At 36.9% G+C, this 18,438-nt stretch overlaps 1 protein-coding gene across 1 annotated transcript in view; it reads left to right on the plus strand.

Annotated features, from left to right (window-relative positions):
• Positions 1-619: 619 nt before the first annotated feature.
• Positions 620-18,438, plus strand: part of SLC26A7 (solute carrier family 26 member 7) — a 70,709-nt gene continuing 52,890 nt past the window's right edge. The window contains exons 1-2 of the mRNA XM_026842464.1: positions 620-877; positions 16,590-16,700. Coding sequence (XP_026698265.1) covers positions 685-877; positions 16,590-16,700 — 304 coding nt within the window. The 5' untranslated portion in view covers positions 620-684. The remainder of the gene's footprint in view (positions 878-16,589; positions 16,701-18,438) is intronic.

Raw genomic sequence — 18,438 nt, forward strand, 5'->3', positions numbered from 1 at the left:
TCTCTTCAGTTTACAGAGGGAATCTGTGAATGTTTGCAGCAGGACTTACTGCTACCTGGTGTTCTGCATTTTCTACATAAACAAGCTTTTTACTGTCATTTAGAAGACAAAATGTTGATGGAGTAAAACAACTTTGCTAGCACCAGGGTTACTAAGGACTTCATGCCCTTTGACTGCAGCCAGAAAAGCTCCCCCCAGGAGAGGCAAGGCTGCTCTCCTGGGCTTGGCAGAGAGATGCCTGCTCTGCTGGGCACTTCCCGCTTGTATTAGCATAGCCCAGCCTATATCGCACACACACCCACTAATACCTCATTTTGCCACTGGACTGAGGCCAAAACACAAGCATTACAGGGAATATAAAGCAGGAGGTTACTGGAAAGAATCACAAACTAATGTGAGACTCGACCAAATTTTTTGCAAAGAGCAGAAAATATGATCTTTGCTATAAACGGTTCTTACATTTCATGTAGCTGTTTATACAATTGAATTGTTTAATAAGTGTTTTTATTGAGTATAGTTAGAAAGCAGCTGCAGAAATCTTAAGTGCTTCTGTTAATTTTTTTTTTTTTCTCTGTAGTTTTGGAACTGCAAAATCTCAGAAGAAAACTGTAGACTGACACAGATTAGGGTGATTACTCAACTGTGTACTCTTGTGGAAGAAGAACTGCTTTTGGGGGGGTGGGAATGATGACAGGAGCAAAAAGGAAAAGAAATGCAATCTGGAGGAAGATCCAGGCTGTTCGCTTTGAAGACATCAAAGTCTGGTGTATGAGAAGGCTGCCCATCTTGAAATGGGTGCCTGTCTACAATTGGAAGGAAAATTTGATTCCCGATACAGTTTCTGGGATGATGCTAGCCATCCAACAGGTGACTCAAGGTACAGTTAACTCATTTCAGATTTGTACTTTGAAATCTGGTCATGCTGAATTGGTCTGGTCTTTTTATTATTTTTTTTCCTTTCTTGTTTAATATTGCCATAAATCTTTGGTTAAAACAAAGACATGCTATATAGCTAGTGTTGGTTTAATCTAATAAAAATATAAGGAACAAATATATAGTCATGCATATATAGTGGATGTACAAATGAGGATAGAAATGTCTTGTATTATTGTGCTAATTTCTATGAGCTGGAACTTTATATCCCATGCCTTTGACAATTTTTCAAAGACTCAATATAGAAGATAAGAAAGCAGTAACTATTCACACAGCATATGGTTATATACAAAGTTTTATCAGTTAAATGACCACCTTTTTCCCTATTTCATATGAAAACCAAAATATATCTATGTGATAATTGCACGGTAAGAGATGCTTTTCCAGAAGAAACATTGGCATTAATACTATTACCTCTGGAAGCCCAGAGCACAGCAGGAGAAATTAACAACTTTCTGTGCATAAAGGATGCTCCTGCCAGAGACATTGCCCACGCAGAGGATCTGCCTGCATCTCCAGCTTGTGTACTTCATCTTCTGTGTTGATTTAATGCTGTATTACATTACATTTCTTTTCAAGCAGTAATACAAAGTAGGCGTGGAGCTAGACTAAATTAAAAAAAAAAAAAAAAAAAAAGGAAAAAGTTCCAAAACCAAAAGCCTGCGCAATGACCTGCAGAAACCTAAAGTCCCAGTAATCCAGGTTTGTAAAGTGATTGCTGCTGGGAAATATTTTTTTTTTTTTGTCAGTTTTTATGTGTCTTTGATAATGTTGCTTTCTTTTGGCAATATTTTATATTTATTTTAGGCAAGTCACAGCTTCTTATCTGCCTCAGAAAGACTTTAACACCTTCCCTTATATAAATTCTATGTTTTATTTCTTTAACAATTCCCCATATTAGATATGCTTAGCTATCATTTGTGTTGTTAAATTATAAGCACTCTTTTAATCGGGTTATGCTGCAGCTGGAAACAACCGATTTGTGTAAGTATTTGTGCTTTTAAAGTAATTAGGAACATCTGCATTGGCATGATTTAACTTTTAAGATCCTTAATACCATAACACTGCAAAGTACATAATTTCACTGGTATGTGCATATACAACAATTGTAATTAAAATACTGCTAATAACAGTAGGTTGAAATTCATCAAAAGTATTAAGTTAAACAGCAGTTCTGCACTGATGGTAGTTTTAGCCAGGATTTTCTTGTTTGAGTCTTGTACCAAGAAGTAATTTAAGTTAGTAATTTTAGAAGATCCAGTGAAGACAGAAAATACTTGTTTTGTTTTTGTAGATTATTTTGAAGGACTCTAGAAATAATTTTATTCTTATTTTATGTTGTTTAAAAACAAATACTTTAGAACTCTTCCCTCCTGCTGACCTGTTTTTCCTTTCTCCTCACTGCTTCTCAAGATTTCGTAATGATTTTAGAGAATGGAAAAGGACGAGCATTAAATACCAAAGCATTTTATAATGTCTGTGGTGAAGAACTTGAACACAACATATTTATTTAGACCCTGCTTACGTTACCTCTTCGCTAGTGTTGTAAGCCTTCCAGTTACCAGGACTATCCTTTAATGCTTTCACAGAGAGAGTTATGCAAGAAAATAAAGGTGCCATTTGCTATATAGCATGAAAGGAAAAGACCCATATTTTGAGGTCTTATTGTGTCTGTTTCCTTCCACCCACAAAATAAACCAAGAAGGTTTATAATTAAATGAAAGGCAGAAATTCTAACAATGACAGGAAAAAATTAGTAACCAGTGATAGCTGAAATGTAGAGCACAGTGTCATTTGGTGTTGCAGCAACATGTTTAAGTAAATTCAAGTATATGGAAATAAACTTGAGTTATGGAAGTATATGGAAAAATCTGAAGTTGTATTTGTATGCATCAGTTTTCTGAGTGATGAAAACTGCACACTCCAGGGTGGAGAGCAATCCAGTAGCTTGAGAATAATTAAGAAAGACCTTCCAACTGTGCTGTGTTTCTCACAGTTTCCTATTGTGGGATTTGTTACTGATCTGGCTTTGGCCATGTTCAGATTATTCAGGCTGGCAACTACTCTGATCTGGTTAACGTGTCCATGTTCCAACTTCTAATCCAAATTTTAGATGATGTGGCTGGCTTCCCTTTGTAAAGGAAGGAAGGAAAGAGGAAAGTCACTGTCCTTAGTGTGTTATAGTGAATGCAACAAAGATAATGGTCATAATTGCTCCTCACATAATTTTCAGAAATTGTTTCTGGAGAATTCCTATTCAATAGCAGGTTTTCATGGCTGCCTTATGAGAAAAACAAAAGAGCAAATTAATAGAAACATCTACAGTTAACATATACAGATAAAGTTTGCTCCCCAAAAGTCTTTTATAAAGGTATAGGGTAGTTCAGCATAGCTGTTCTTATGCCATCTTTTATTTGGATAAAGTTCTAAAGAGATACTACCATTCATCTTCTGATTTTCAGGGTTAAAATTATTAGTTTCTAAATGTGACTTAAGCTTTCAAACTCCTGTAAAATACCTTTAAGTCAGCTACTTGAACCATGAAACACTTCAGCTCATATATCAGTTTAGGTTTAAATATCTTCCCTCATGACACACGTAAATTAAAAACTATGTCCTCTGGTGACAGTCTAGGAATGGTGTACAAGAAAGGCATGTTACCTGAGTATTTAATTGTCTTTACTTCCATGTACAGTGTGGAAGAAGTGGATCTTTAGAAGGTAATGTGTTACCTTGCCTAACACTGAACTAGCATAAAACCATATGCCTCTGTGCCTAAGGTGTTATCCTTACTCTCTCACAATGTTAGCCAGTAAAGAATATAATAATTACTAAAGAATCCATAAGAAATTATGTAATTTCTGCAGAGAGTGAATCTTCTGATGCTAATTTTCAAATATATGAAACCTGTCTAAAACATGCCCAAGTCATATTTGACCATTCAGAGGGAATCCATTGATCAGTTAATGGATCCAGCATTGAGATGGGTGAGAGAAGACCAAGGAATGTAGGAAGATGGGAAGGAAAGGCATGGGCTTATCGTGATGTGGCACTTGGCATTTGTGATGAAAGTCATTGTTGAAACCAAGCATTCATTCTCCAGGTGTTCCTATAGTTGTTTCATTGTCTGTTAAAAATGCCAAATTAATCTTCATTCATGGGTTCCAAAATTCACTGCTTAACTCTGCTGTCCTACATACCTACTGAGACAATACTTGTATGGTCTCTGTGTATGTCCTCTAATTTTAGAGTCCTTTAGCTAATTCCACAGAAGATAGAGAAAGAAGTGTTAAAGATAGTTATGTTTCTACAAATTTTATGAAAATGGCCAGTGCCAACAGATCCTACAAGATCTAAAAAATGATAAGAGAAACTCATACCTTGTTAGGTATTAGATATTCTGTGTAGAAAAAACCCAAACAAACAAAAACCAAACACCAAGCCCCCACCCCAAAAAAACGCCAACCAACCAACCAAACCACCCAAAAACCCCCCACACCAATTGCTGGAAAGATTCAGTTGGAGTTTGCACTGTCTCAGACCACAAAGTCACTCAGCCATGAGTCAAAACCAGTAAAAGAAATTAGGCTTCATTAGTTCCAGCTATCATTTAATATTAGTTCTAACTGTAATTTAATAATACAGAGCTCAACACCTTATTTTTCAGATACAGAATAATTCTTTTTACTCTGATACCTAAGGTTGAAAAACAAGCTTTGAATCTAAAATGAACTTAGTCATCCAGTCTTGAAATTTGCTGTATACTTTCACAGACAGTTAAGAAATTTGAGCTTTCATGTTTTGGTAACCACTACCTAATTTGTCTGCATTTCTCTAAAATCTGTTATGGATAGACTAGAGCAAGATGTCTCTAAATTAATAAATAAATCCTTAATTTTCTTCTTGGACTAGCACTTCATTGTTGTCTTCCCTTTCCCTTTAAAACTTATTAATATCCCATCAATTGTCATCATATGAAGATTTTTCTTTCAATTTCATTCTGTGTTCCTCACCCATACACACAAATTCAATTGCTAGATCCATGTTGATGTCTCATAAGTGCCTCATGCATTTTGTTGGGTTTTTTTTTGTTTTTTTTTTTCTCTCCGAATTGAAATTTTGCTAATAAAACAAAGATTCAGTAGTGTAGGTGTCTAATTTTCAGCAAGCCATTCTTGCATTCCTTACTAGTCAATGGAGATCTAGTTGATAAGAGTTAGTGAAATTTATGGTGTTCAATCTGCTTGTGGGAGGTTGTGAATGACTGCCTTTACATCACTTCTTTCATTCACTTATTAAACTGTCTTTATCTTGACCCACAAGTTTTCTCACTTTTGCTTTTCTTATTCCCTCCCCCATCTTCTGAGGAGGAGTGAGTGGCTGGCTGAGTGCTTAGATGCTGGCCAGGATCAACCCACCACAGGCTGAATGCAACAAAGATCTGACTAAATCTGATCGTATACTTTACTAAGATTGATTGATTATATTGGTAAGATTTCCACTGAGAATAACAGGGGACTGACTCAGGTGTAGCCACAGACTATATAGACATCAAAATTTAGGTGAGATGTGTCTCAGCCATTAAATCTGTGGCATTGTGGGTAATAAACTCTTTATGTTCAACATGGTTAAAGGGAAGTCTTACTGTTTTCTTTCCTGTAACTCATTCTTTGATCTGTCACAATAATACCAGAATTCTTTTTTTGTGGCTTTTTCATGTGACCTGGACACCACCTACTTGTACAAGAAGTGCACTTTGATTAAGATGTGTCTGAATTTTTCTCAGTTTCCTTGCATGATATTAAGATGCATTATGATGCAGTCATTCCATGTAGCTAAATCTCATAAAGCTGTCACCGTGCTTTTTCTGTAGACTTCTGAACATGCACTATAGCCCCATCATATCTCATCAGAATGCAGCTGCTTAGCTCATTTTCACAGACTGTGGTAACTTTTTATAGCACTAAGCGAATTATTCATCTTTACTTTCAAGGCCTTTCATAGGTGATCTTTTCTGTCATTATTTATTAATTACAAAACTGTTGATCCATCTCTCATTTTGCTAGTCTTCCTCATCCAACCTTGTCTTTTCAAACAAATAGCTTTGTGACTTCTCTCAGGATTTAAATTATGTTGGTTGGTACATCACATCTCAGTATTTGCTTTTGGATTATGCTTAGAATGTGTTTGTTTTGTTTGTTTATTTGTTTTGGTGGGCTTTTTATGGGCACAACTATGTATACTATTCACAAAGACTGGCATCTAGAAACCATGTAGGTAATGCTGCAACCCATCAGTATGCTCCTCTGACTGACATGTACTGTAAAAAAGTAAGTCTGAGTTTGTCTGAAAAATGCTATACAAATATACCCTCTGTTGTGTAGCTGAGTTCTTTACCAGAGAAATTATTCCCAAAGTTAGTCTGCCTGAATATGTGTATTAGTGTACATAACTTATTTATGTACATCAGTTCTCTATGTAGTTAGGGAACACAAACGTATCTGAAATATTTTGGTTAGGACAGGACACTATATAATGTGAAAATTAAGTGCTCAGTTAACATCTGAAGTTGCCTTACATTTTCTGGATGTAAATTCCTAGTGTAGGTACCTAACTTCGTACAATGTCAACCCTTCCCCCTAAGCTGCTTCTGAGAGCTCGCTTGAGGTTTTGATAATTATAATCCTATTCTGTAAGACGTTAATGACCAGAGAGACTCCTGCTTAGACAAATATATGATTTAGTTTTTGTCATTCACTGGGTGATGAGAATACTCACACCTTGCACTTTTTGTTATAGCATCTTAGAGCTCTTTACACTGTCCAGTAACAGAAAAATATATGGAGAGGGAAATTAGAAACACAAAAGTCCTTTTTTCTTGAAGCACAGAAATGACTCAACCAGTGCTATATTGACAGTTTAAGGTGCAAAGTTTAAGTTTCAATTGTTTACTATTAATATGAATGTCCAATATCACAACTGAGTTAGACCCTTCCAAAAAAAAAACCCCAAAACCACAAATGTTTTTTCAGCCTTAGAAAAAAAAAGAAGACCAAAGAATGACATGGGGTACTTCTGCTTAAGTATTTGGTATAAATTGAAGCCTCAGTACAAAATTTGTACTTTGTCTTAGTTTTCCTGAAGGATGATAATGTTGCCCATGTGGGAAATGGTCAAGCAAATGGCTATATAATCAAGATTAAACATAGAAAACAAAACACACTCAAATAAAGGACTGAGATGGGTAATCATCAGGATTTTGAAAGAATAGGTAAGTGACATTACAGATCCAGTAACAAGTACCTTTGATGATTCTGTCAAATTTGGAATGATATGACTGGATCTATGACTGGATCATCGTGAGTACAGTATTGTATCCAAGTTACGAGTCTGCAGATGAGGGACTGGACCAGATGCAAGCAATGGAGGTATATTTCCCTTTAATAATAATAAAATAATATTTGCATGTATAGTCATAAAGGATACCAGAGTGATCGATTCTTCTACCCAGTTCTGAAGCAAGGCTCTAGGACAGCTAGTCAGTTTTGTTTCAGATTTATATACACATTCTAAAGACAACTGTAATGATGCTCCCAAGTAGGGGTAGTTTTAATGCTCTGCTGGAAAATAATTAGCCTATTTGAAAAGAATTCATTGTTAGGTGGGTTAGGAACTGCAAAGAAGTGGATGACTACAGGTAGTGCTGACTGTTGATCCATTGTCTGAAATATAATTTTGTTTGCCTCTGTTCATGGAAGATGATTTCAAACTTCAGCAGAAGAAAAGTCTAGGAGAAGGATCAGAAAAACAAAGTTTATATTTGTGAGAAGACTTAAATGGATTGGACGGGTTAATTAAAACCTGATATTTTTCCTTATCAGGAAAGGCATTTAAAGACAGTTACAGCACATGAACAAATGAGTATAAAGTAGCATGAATATGTTTAGACTTGAAATTGGAAGTAGTTCTAAAAATACTCCGTTAAAATACTGGGATAAGAAGATGTATCTCATCACGTAATTCCATTCATAGATGTACCAAATTACATATTTACCTGTCATAAGAGGGAACAGAACACAGGCCACAAGGGAGTTCCTTCACAAGTTTGTTTCCTTTCAGTATCTTCTGCTGCTCAAAAAAATGAATGAGGTGTATCTATTAATAAGTTAAGACAAATGTGTGGGTTTTTTTTTCAAAGTAAAATACTGTCATTGTATTTCTAGATTAAATCTTTATCTTGTTAAGTTCCTGATATTTGGCTGGACTCATAAACATTGTGCTGTTTGTTTTGATATATACATCTGTTCATGTGCTATACTGCATATACTCAATAGTTGTCCATGTGGAAGCATTAGGATGTAAGATTTGGCCTTGGAAATTTGTTAGATTTGGGACTATGGCACTGTTTGTAATATTTTTTTTAAAATACATTTTTTATAGTCAGCTAGCACATGGATATACTTCATATAGAATTTATATGTAGTGTTATACATTTGCTGCCTTTCCTATGACCTATCATGAATAAGAAACGCTTTGGCTTAAGGGGGTTTTGGTGGGCTGTTTTTCTGGGGGGTGGAGGGCCCTTGAGATATATTTCCTCTACAAGTGAAATATGTAGATGGCATCTGATGAAATCAGTATTGTTATTCCTGCCAACTTATTTTTCATTCTGCAAGCCTAGTAATAACTCCCTGAGGACTGATGTGTTTTGTATGTTTTAATTAAAGTTAATTTAATCTCAAACTGGATTTATTGCTGAACAACTAATTCCTTAACACTGGCTGGAGACCTTGCCATTAAAAAATGAACTATACTGCCTTCATGCATTCCAGAACTGGTGCCCAGTGTTTTGGAAGGCATCATGCCAAAAACTTATATATGTTTTTTTTTTTTTAGCTTTTCATGGAGGAACCCCAGCTGTGTCTTCTCAAGGCTCTTACCATAAACATAGACATAAATATACTCTGAGCAGACTAGCTGGAGCTAATAATTTTATTAAGGGGAAGAGCTGTCTTGTAAATATACATCTGGCATGTAAATAGCATGTGTAGATGAAATTGAATAAGCATATTTGGAAACAAAACCAGAAAAATTTCCCAGAGAATGCATCGGAGAATCCATATAGTTCATAAATGATTTTGGAAGAGATTGTCCAGCTGAACTCTGTTATAGTTCTCCCATACAAAGAATAATGATGTAAGCTGGTCATGAAATGTAACATGTTAGTAAGTAAATGTAGGGCTATGTTTCATATTTGTACAACTTTACAGCAGAGGAGAAAGGCATTGATGCTGCTGTGCATCCAATATTTCATTTCTAATGTCTATTAAAATTCTTCCAAATTACACATGTACTAATACAGACCTGTCTGAGAGACTGCTAGAAATGTGAATTCATCTTCTGAACGACGTCTGAATCCTTTGGAGCCCATTGTCCAGGTACACTTGTCTTAGTGTGACCAGATAAACTGTGCAGATGTGCGATCGCTGTGCCTGGGGCGTGCCTGAGCACCATGGACAGAGACTGACAAAGCCAGGAAATGTTGATTCCCTGAAGGAAGAAGAAATTACTTCACCTAGAATATTCCAGATCATAGAGAGCAGGAAAAATCTTAGTGCTCAGATCCTTGGCCACCTATTTGTCAAAATGGATGCCCTTTTCATAGATTTCAAAAAGTCCAGTTCATCTTGATTCAGTCCTGTCATCAGTCATTTATGGTCTTTGTTTCTCCACGGTGTTGGTGCTTCTCAAAAGACTACCTCATAGTTACTTGCCATTTGCTGTTTATTCTTGCTGAGATGCAGAGGGATTTCCCTATAATCTACTTTCAAAATGCCTCTTTAATTATATTATTGAGATGGCTAAATGCTTCAGGTATTATGGCTGACCAGTGTATAATAGTTCATAGAATTATAACATTTCTGTGGTGTTCAGATATAGTGTGGAATCCATTCTAAAGAGGTCTAAACTCAAACACCTCCAGGGATGGGGACTCCACCACCTCCCTGGCCAGACCATTCCAACCCCTAACAACCTGTTCTGGAAAGAAATGCTTCCTAAGATCCAGTCTAAACCTTCCCTGGTGCAACTGGCCATTACCTCATGTCCTATTGATTATTACTTGGTTAAAGAGACTCATCCCCAGCTCTCTGCAACCTCCTTTCAGGTAGCTGTAGAGGGCGATGAGGTCTCCCCTCAGCCTCCTCTTCTCCAGACTAAACACCCCCAGTTCCCTCAGCCGCTCCCCGTACGACCTGTGCTCCAGACCCTGCACCAGCTTCGTTGCCCTTCTCTGGACACGCTTGAGTCATTCAATGTCCTTTTTGTAGTGAGGGGCCCAAAACTGAACACAGGAATCGAGGTGTGGCCTCACCAGTGCAGAGTACAAGGGTCAGATCCCTTCCCTGTCCCTGCTGGCCACGCTATTGCTGACACAAGCCAGGATGCCATTGGCCTTCTTGGCCCCCTGGGCACACTGCTGGCTCCTGTTCAGCCGGCTGTCAGTCAGCACCCCCAGGTCCCTCTCTGACTGGCAGCTCTCCAGCCACTCCTCCCCAAGCCTGTAGCGCTGCTGGGGGTTGCTGTGGCCCAAGGGCAGCCCCCGGCATTTGCCCTCAGTGAAACTCCTCCAGTTGGGCTCAGCCCATGGCTCCAGCCTGTCCAGGTCTCTCTGCAGAGCCTCCCTGCCCTCGAGCAGATCAACACTCCCACCCAACTGGGTGTCATCTGCAAACTGACTGAGGGTGCACTCGATCCCCTCGTCCAGATCATCAATAAAGATGTTAAACAGGAGTGGCCCCAAAACCCAGCCCTGGGGGACACCACTCGTGACCGGCTGCCAGTTGGATTTAACTCCGTTCACCACAACTCTTTGGGCCCGGACATCCAGCCAGATTTTTACCCAGCAAAGCGTGTGCCCATCCAAGCCATGAGCAGCTAGTTTCACCAGGAAACAAGTGATGAAGTCAGCTTGTTTATTTTACTGTAATACTTGAATATCCTTTCTATTGAACACTAAAATGCAGTCAGTATCTGGAGATCTGCAAAGTGGCAGTATAGAACAGTGTCTTCTCGAATATAGCTTTGGTATAGTTGTCAGATGGTACACTGGGAGAGTTGCATTTCAGATACTGTGCAATACTGTGAAATACTGTGGATTCAAGGACTCGGACTAATAGAGCTGAGATGCTTAATTCTCAACAGACTGAAGGAGACAGTTGCATGGGAAGGAACTGCACTGAAGCATCCTTCAAAAAAGAGAGAATGGTTGCTAAGTCAACATTGTGTGGTCTCTGAAAGATTTATGATCCTTTTTTTTCTGAATCTGTCCTCCCATCTTTCTTTTACATTCTCCATTTGCCTTAGGCTTCGAATGACAGAAGAACTAAGGAATTATTTTAAGCTCTTGGTACTTCATCTTTAACTGAGTCAGACAGAAGGTACAGTCCAAATGTGTAGCCCCAGCAAACAGTGCCATCAGGAAACAGATCTCACAAGCATGAGGTGTATGTGTGCACTATTGAGAGAACCAGTACTGAGCTTTCTAGTTTTTGGAGGTAAATGACATTATTTCCAAAGGATCATTTTGTGTTAATAGCTTTTAACAAGCCAGTGTCAAAGAATCTTCCAGAACTGTAGGTTTGTATTGGAAAATTGTTCAGAAATATAATACTGGAAATGTTTTCTGTGGTTTTATTTTTTTTCTTCAGTGAAAGTTAGCTATCCTGGAGTTACAAATTAAAGCCTGTGATATGAATCATTGGGTGTCTGATTTGTTGGTTCTCCAAGAAGGATTGATAGGAGACTCATTAAATATGTGTTAATTCTACATTTTAGGGCATCTACAGGAAATACCTTTCTTACTACATAATTCAGCTTTGTGAACAAAGGGAGATTTATTTTTTTTCTGAAACATCAGAAAGTGATCCCAAGTGCAGATAGTATTTTGAGTGGTATAAGATGTATTAGTGTCATTTTGGGTTCCCTAAACTTGGGGCCTGACCATCTTATTATAGTCACATATAAGAAAAGGTTACAATAACAAAAAGTTATTTGAATATATACACTATCAGAAAAGCTTTTACATGTAACCTTTTCACAGTGAATAGGAAATTATACAATTTTGAAACTCCTCAAATTAATTATAGAGTTACTACTTTTCCTGCTTCTTCATTTTATTTTCTGGTTTGCATATCATATTTCTAAACGACATGGTATAGCTTTCCTCAGAACATATGTATGTATTATGATCATATTTCCAGATGCAGAAAATTGTTAACTAGTTGACTATACTCTGATGATTCATAATTATTTCTATGTTTGTGGGTTTGGTTTTTTTTTTTTGTTTTTGTTTTTTTTTTTTTATTGCTGTAGTGTTGGCACTAGTCTAATTAGCAGAAACTATCAATTTAAACTGGGACCCTTCTGCTGTGCTAGGACATGGCCTTGTTTCTATCTGTACCAAGCTTGGTTTTTTGTAGTTATCTGCATTTGACATTTACCAACAGTAGTGCAACATCTCTTGCTTTTCAGCCTGGTGTGCCAGAGGACTGTTATGCATCTGGTGCTAGTCAGAGAGCATGGTTTTCAATGTTATCTTATGATAAGGAGGTAGTTAAAGCAAAGAACCACAATATTAATGTACTGTATCTGTACTTACTGTTCATTCTTTGTTTGCATTTCTTTCCATGGAGTTTATATTCTTGTTTGAAAACCTTAATGTCACTGCCATGGAGGCTTCTCCATATTACCAGTGAAGATTATGTGGGATCCTTATTTTATGATCTATTTCTTTTGAGTGTTATTACTGTTTGGAATGAAAAAAATTAAAATAATGTTTCCTGCCATTTGACTAGTTCTACAGCATATGAAATGCATTGTTTAATATGAAAATTAATGAAATTAGCTGAAATATACTACTGATTATATCTTTTAAAGTATTTAAACCTTTAGAACATTATATGCCTAATCAGAAAACCTGAAGTCTTTACTAATTCTGTTTTGTAATGCCTATCTGCTCTTGCACACAATTGACACAAAAAGCTAACAGAGCTAGAAATGTTTGTTAGACTGGTAATTTTATCTCTGTCCTGACTGCCATGACCTCACTGTGAAAAAAACAAAACAAAACAAAACAAAAAAACAAGACAAGACTTCTAGAAATTTAGTACAAAAAGATTGTGAATAGTTTACACGTGAAAGGGAGAAAACAAGGGCTGGATTTATCTGTCTGTAAACAACAGATACTTCTCAGCAGCAAGTCTGTAAGTAAAGCAAAGTTCCTGTTGGATGCTGGGGTTTGTTGGGCAGGGTAACCCTTTTTCCACAGTTTTACAGGACTCATGCCAGATTTCTGCTGGCCAGTTCTATGATCATAATGGTTCATTCAGGTTGTGCTTTGTTCCCCTCAGCCTGTGTCAGAGAGCTGAACTGAGATGTTGACCTATTTTCTGTGTTTGTGATCTAGGGCTGTGTTGAGCTTCTTGTCCTCTACCCACAACATGTACAGTTTATGCTGGATCAAACACAGCCTGTCTGTAATTGTCAAATGTTTCAGATTCAGAAGGTCTCAGGAAACATGAAAGCAAAGTAAACACATGTAGAGAAGCAAGAATAGACTTTTACAGGCAGATGGTGACAGGATATTTTGTGGTAGCTGAACTCTTGTTTTCCTTGTAAATGTTGAGAGGAAAGAACAATGTATGCTATTCTTAATCCTGGAGTAATTGGAAATATTGAAAGGTAAAAGAGCTATTAGTCCCTCTTCTGGAAATGTTTTAGTTTAGCCTGCAGTATGTTACTGTACCCTTCAGTTTTGTTTTGTACAATTTCTAGGCTAACCTCCTCTTGTACTGATTGATAAGGTTACTTAGGGTGAAAATCTGTTAAAATTGAACTGTGTAGATTTTATAATGAAAACTTCAAGGTCCAAATTTAATGCAACTGAAGCACAAACTTAAAAATTATATGAACATAATCTGTTTTCTGCAAAATGAACTTGATATTTCAAAACATATCTTTCAAAATTGCTAACCTTTCCTAGCAAAGAGGGAGCTGTTGTGCTTCCCTTGTAGTAACTGATGGAGTCCAAACATTAAAAAAAAAAAAAAAAAAAGCAAGGAGGAGAGCATGCAAAGGAACTCACTGAGGTGAATTCTCTATGCATTGTGTAGCTGTTCTGCAGTGTGTGAACAGGACTTTTTGGAAATAGGAATGTTTTCAGATGAAAATGTTCTATATTTGTAATTGTCTGCTTCAGTAATATAGAATTCCTTTTATTTAATGAGTATCTTAAACATAGAGAATTTTGCAGATCATCTTAACTAGGATTTATAGATCTCTTCCCAATAGTTCTTCTAAAGTCCATACCTGGCCCAGCATTCAGTACAGAATCTTGTGTATTTCCCTTATGCTTGTACACAGAAAGATAATTTGATTTCAGTTATGTTATAATTAAAGTGTGGCTGAAGTTATACAGATTTTGCTGGTTCCTTTACTTTTTGAAGAGTAAAATTAATTAGCCTTGCGTAATGTTCTGGGTTTTGGGGGTTTTTTTGCAAGACAGGAGTATCTGTGTGAGTAGTACCCTATTAGCAAATTTATGACACAATTATTGTTTCACTTTGGGTTTGTTCATAAAATGGTTATAATGAAAGAGCTTTTCAGTGTTGAACAAGCCTTAAAAATCTCATTCTCCTTTTTCTTAATTTTTTTCCCCATGCTCACTTTTGTCTGGATAGGGTCATGCAGTTTTCTTCTGTGCTGCTTTTATTCTTCTCAAGCACACTCTTCTGTGTTGCTCTTGAGTCAGAATCTTCTTTTGCATCTATTGATTATGTGAACATGGATGTAGACCTATAATTTCAAAGATCTTTCTGGTTCATGATAGTGGTGTGCTAAGAGAAAAGCAGAAACGATGATCAGTAGATATGCTTAATTAAAAGGCAAAAGGGCAGTGAAGTTCATTTCTGTTTAAAAGAAGGCATCAAAGTTTTAAGACAGACAAGTTTTAAAAGATCTTCTCTACTCTCCAAGTCATAACTGATAGTGCTACTTTGCTGAGCTCAGTGTGGATGAAGGTGATCCATGTAAGGTCCATATCAGCAAAATCTTCACTGTGATATTTTTCTGAGAACGGGTGAACTGCAAGGTTCACCTTGTCTGTTTCACAGAGAACTTGACACTTTTGGTCTTTTAGCATTTTATTGTTTCTCGCCACCAAGTGCTCTTTCTTACAGACTCAGATGCAAATTCAAGAAGCAAGCTTTTGAATCAAAATGCTCAGAATTGCTACTGAAATCATATAAACAATGACACTCTTTGTCACCCTCCATATTAAAAACCCCATACACCAGTGTTTCAGGTAACAAATGCTTTCTGGAGCAGTCAGGAAAGTTTGGTTAGAACAATTAATCCTACACATTTAATTTTATTTGGAGATTTCAAATGTATACAGAAGGCAACTCAATTTCATAGATCGGAATCACTTCTGTCACAGACCATGAATGGTCATCCTTCCAGTACACACACATATACACTAGCTTAGACTGGTCACTCAGATTGAAGGTGGACTTCAGAAAGGCACCTTGTATGTGACACAAGCCAATCCTGTCTTCCCTGCTGCATGATAGGAATTCACCAAGATTTATGGAGCAACTCTGCCAGACAATTTCTCCTACTCTTAGTTTTTGGAGTAAAAATGAGAAATGACAGTAGAGGCTGTTGGTCTGAAGCATAGTCTGGGCAGTCTCTCTGCTAACTTGCAAGAAGTCAGTGCAGACTTGCTTGCCTTCTTAGGTATCTGAAGTTGAACAGCAACCAAAGCTTCTGCTTTGCAGGAATGTCTGTGTTAAAAGATGATTTCTTGGCAATTCTGAGACTTTCTAAGAAAAACATGAATTCTGTCCTCTATAGCTAAGCAATGAAAGTAACTACTAAGCCTGTAAAGTTAAATCCTAACCAATTCAGTTCATTCTCCATCTCAACGTGAAAGTCAAATACTTTCTGTTTCTGAACTGACAGCTTTACGTAACCAAAAAAGTGTTAATATCTAAAGGATAAAAAACCCCCAGGCACCTAAAGACAATGAACTCTGGAATATTTATTTTGTTTAAGAAATTAGAAGAAAGCAGACTGAAGGGACTCCATCCAAACCAAAATTATAGGTTTTGAACTGTTTGTAAGAAATAACCATCTGACCGCCTGGAGCCCTGGCAGTCTCAAACCCATGTGTGATACATGGGGGTGAAACAATGCTGCCTCCTCCTGTGAAGATGGTCTATTAAAAAAAGTTTGGGATCACTGATGGAGACAACCTGGAAACATGGTAGCTGGTGCCATAGGTTGTATCTGTGCCCTGTTTGTTTCTGCTGGTGACCAAGACTCAGAAGAAAGTGTGAGGACTTTGATAACAGACAATAGATGAAAAACCTTTCACAATTCTTCCTGATCCTCATTGTACAGTAGTTGGCTTATGCTCTAAATTTTTGTAAATGAAGGTGGGTTTTTTCTTATTCTTCATAAAATTGTAAACATTTCCTCATTAAAAAAAAAAAAAAAAAAACACAACAAACCAAACCCCAAAACAAACCAAAACAACCAAAACCAGAACAGTTTTATCTTCATATAGTGAAGTAATTCCATTTAACTTTCTATAGGGCTGGCCTTTGCAGTTCTGTCTTCAGTCCATCCAGTTTTTGGTTTATATGGCTCTTTCTTCCCCGTCATTATATATGCCATATTTGGAATGGGACATCATGTTGTGACAGGTAAGTGTCTATTTGCTAAAAAAATTTTCAGAAAAAAGGAATTGGAAACTGAACTTTTTGTTGTTGTTGTTATAAGAGTAATGGAAGGAAAATTAGACTAAACAGAAATAAGATGGTTTTGTGCTTCTTTTTACAACTGTTTTTGCCAGCTTAAGTACTTTAAAGAGCCTCATTAAGAATATATTGGAGTTACTCCTGCCATTATAATTTAATATTGCATTGACACTTCCTTTGTAAATGTAGTTTACTGAGGGCTTTTGTATTTTAACTCTAGAAATCTTCTTCAGGCTATGATTTTAACAAAGAGCTCAGCCAACGAGACACATGCAAACAGGAATGACAAAAGGCTCGTCTGCTTCTTAAACTGTAGAAAACATACTTTACTTCCCACCTGGCTAAAACACAAACCTTGCATGTCTCACAAAAAAACTTTCTGTGTCTATTATCTGCTATTGTATTAAAGCTAGAGAGTCTCCAAATGAGTTCAATACAGCTCCTGTCCACTTGCAGAGTAATTAGACAGGCAGGAAAAGAAGTTAGCCACATATTTTAAGCACCTTTTTTGTTCATACTCAGTTAAATTATTAAAAAATTCTGAATGGCTATAACTTGTCTTACAGCAACGGGAAAGCTGAAAGTTTTTTCTCCCTAAAGGCACAGAAAGTATTTGGGCCTTTTGATGCCTGAAAAGGATCTGTGTATGCTGTTAATAACTTGATGCTGTAATGAGTGATGACATGTACTCAGCTCATGTAAGAAATAGAAGCATTAAAAAAAAAAAGAAAATTTGGAATTTTGAAAATAATTTTGACACTTGAGAGGAGATAGATTAGTATATTTTTTGAACTTCTTTTCATTGACTATATTAAAACATGAAACTATATTAAAATTATAATTTAGCAGTGTATTGTCATCAGCTTGTTGGTATAAGATTATTAGGAAGACAAGAATCTATCACATGATCCTGTGTAGGAAAGTAAGTAAGTATCTGTCTGACATAAAATCAGGTAATGAAAAGTGATGATAAAATGGGTAAGTACAAGAAGCTAAAGCTGATGTTTTATCCTTAGGAGGGAATAATGTTCAGAGAATGATTTGCTGAGAGTCCCAGCACTCCATGGCTGCAGATTCCTGCACAGTCCCTGGTGTGGAAACCTGTTCCTTTCACAAGTGTCTGTTCCAGAATTTAATCTTAAGGAAAAAAGGAAGCAAAACAGTTCTCTTGCAGACATGAAGATTTTTTAAATAAATGTGTGTGACATATGCTGTTGATCCTTTCAGTAGAGATGTCTCATGCACTCATCCCACCAGCCTCGGTTAAGGCATTATGGTGTGCAGGCTGAACTGGAACTATACCGCCTGCCTCAGATCGCCAAATGCTCCAGAATTCCTCACGTACATTGGCAACAATCTCTTCTCCTACCAGCGTTTTCTGTAAGATCAGTGTGGGTCTCCATAATTACAGAGGCTATTAATGTGCTCTTTGTTAGTGAAGTCAGTTATGTTAATATGAAATGGAAAAGTACAAGTGGCCCAGTTCTGTCAACTTTTACCCACTTGAAATGTCTCTTCTGTGACACAGCTGGTCTACTTTAAAAGATTACTCACCTGAGCAACACCTACATCTTATACTTGACTGTTTTTGGTATAATTGATCTTGGAACATCCTCTGAGACAGCTTCTTATATCATAATACCACATATAGATCCTTGATTTCAGACAGAATTTTATGTAAACT

This window comes from Athene cunicularia (assembly GCF_003259725.1).
Source record: "Athene cunicularia isolate RWA chromosome 2 unlocalized genomic scaffold, athCun1 chr2_part1, whole genome shotgun sequence".
NCBI classification, from domain to species: domain Eukaryota; kingdom Metazoa; phylum Chordata; class Aves; order Strigiformes; family Strigidae; genus Athene; species Athene cunicularia.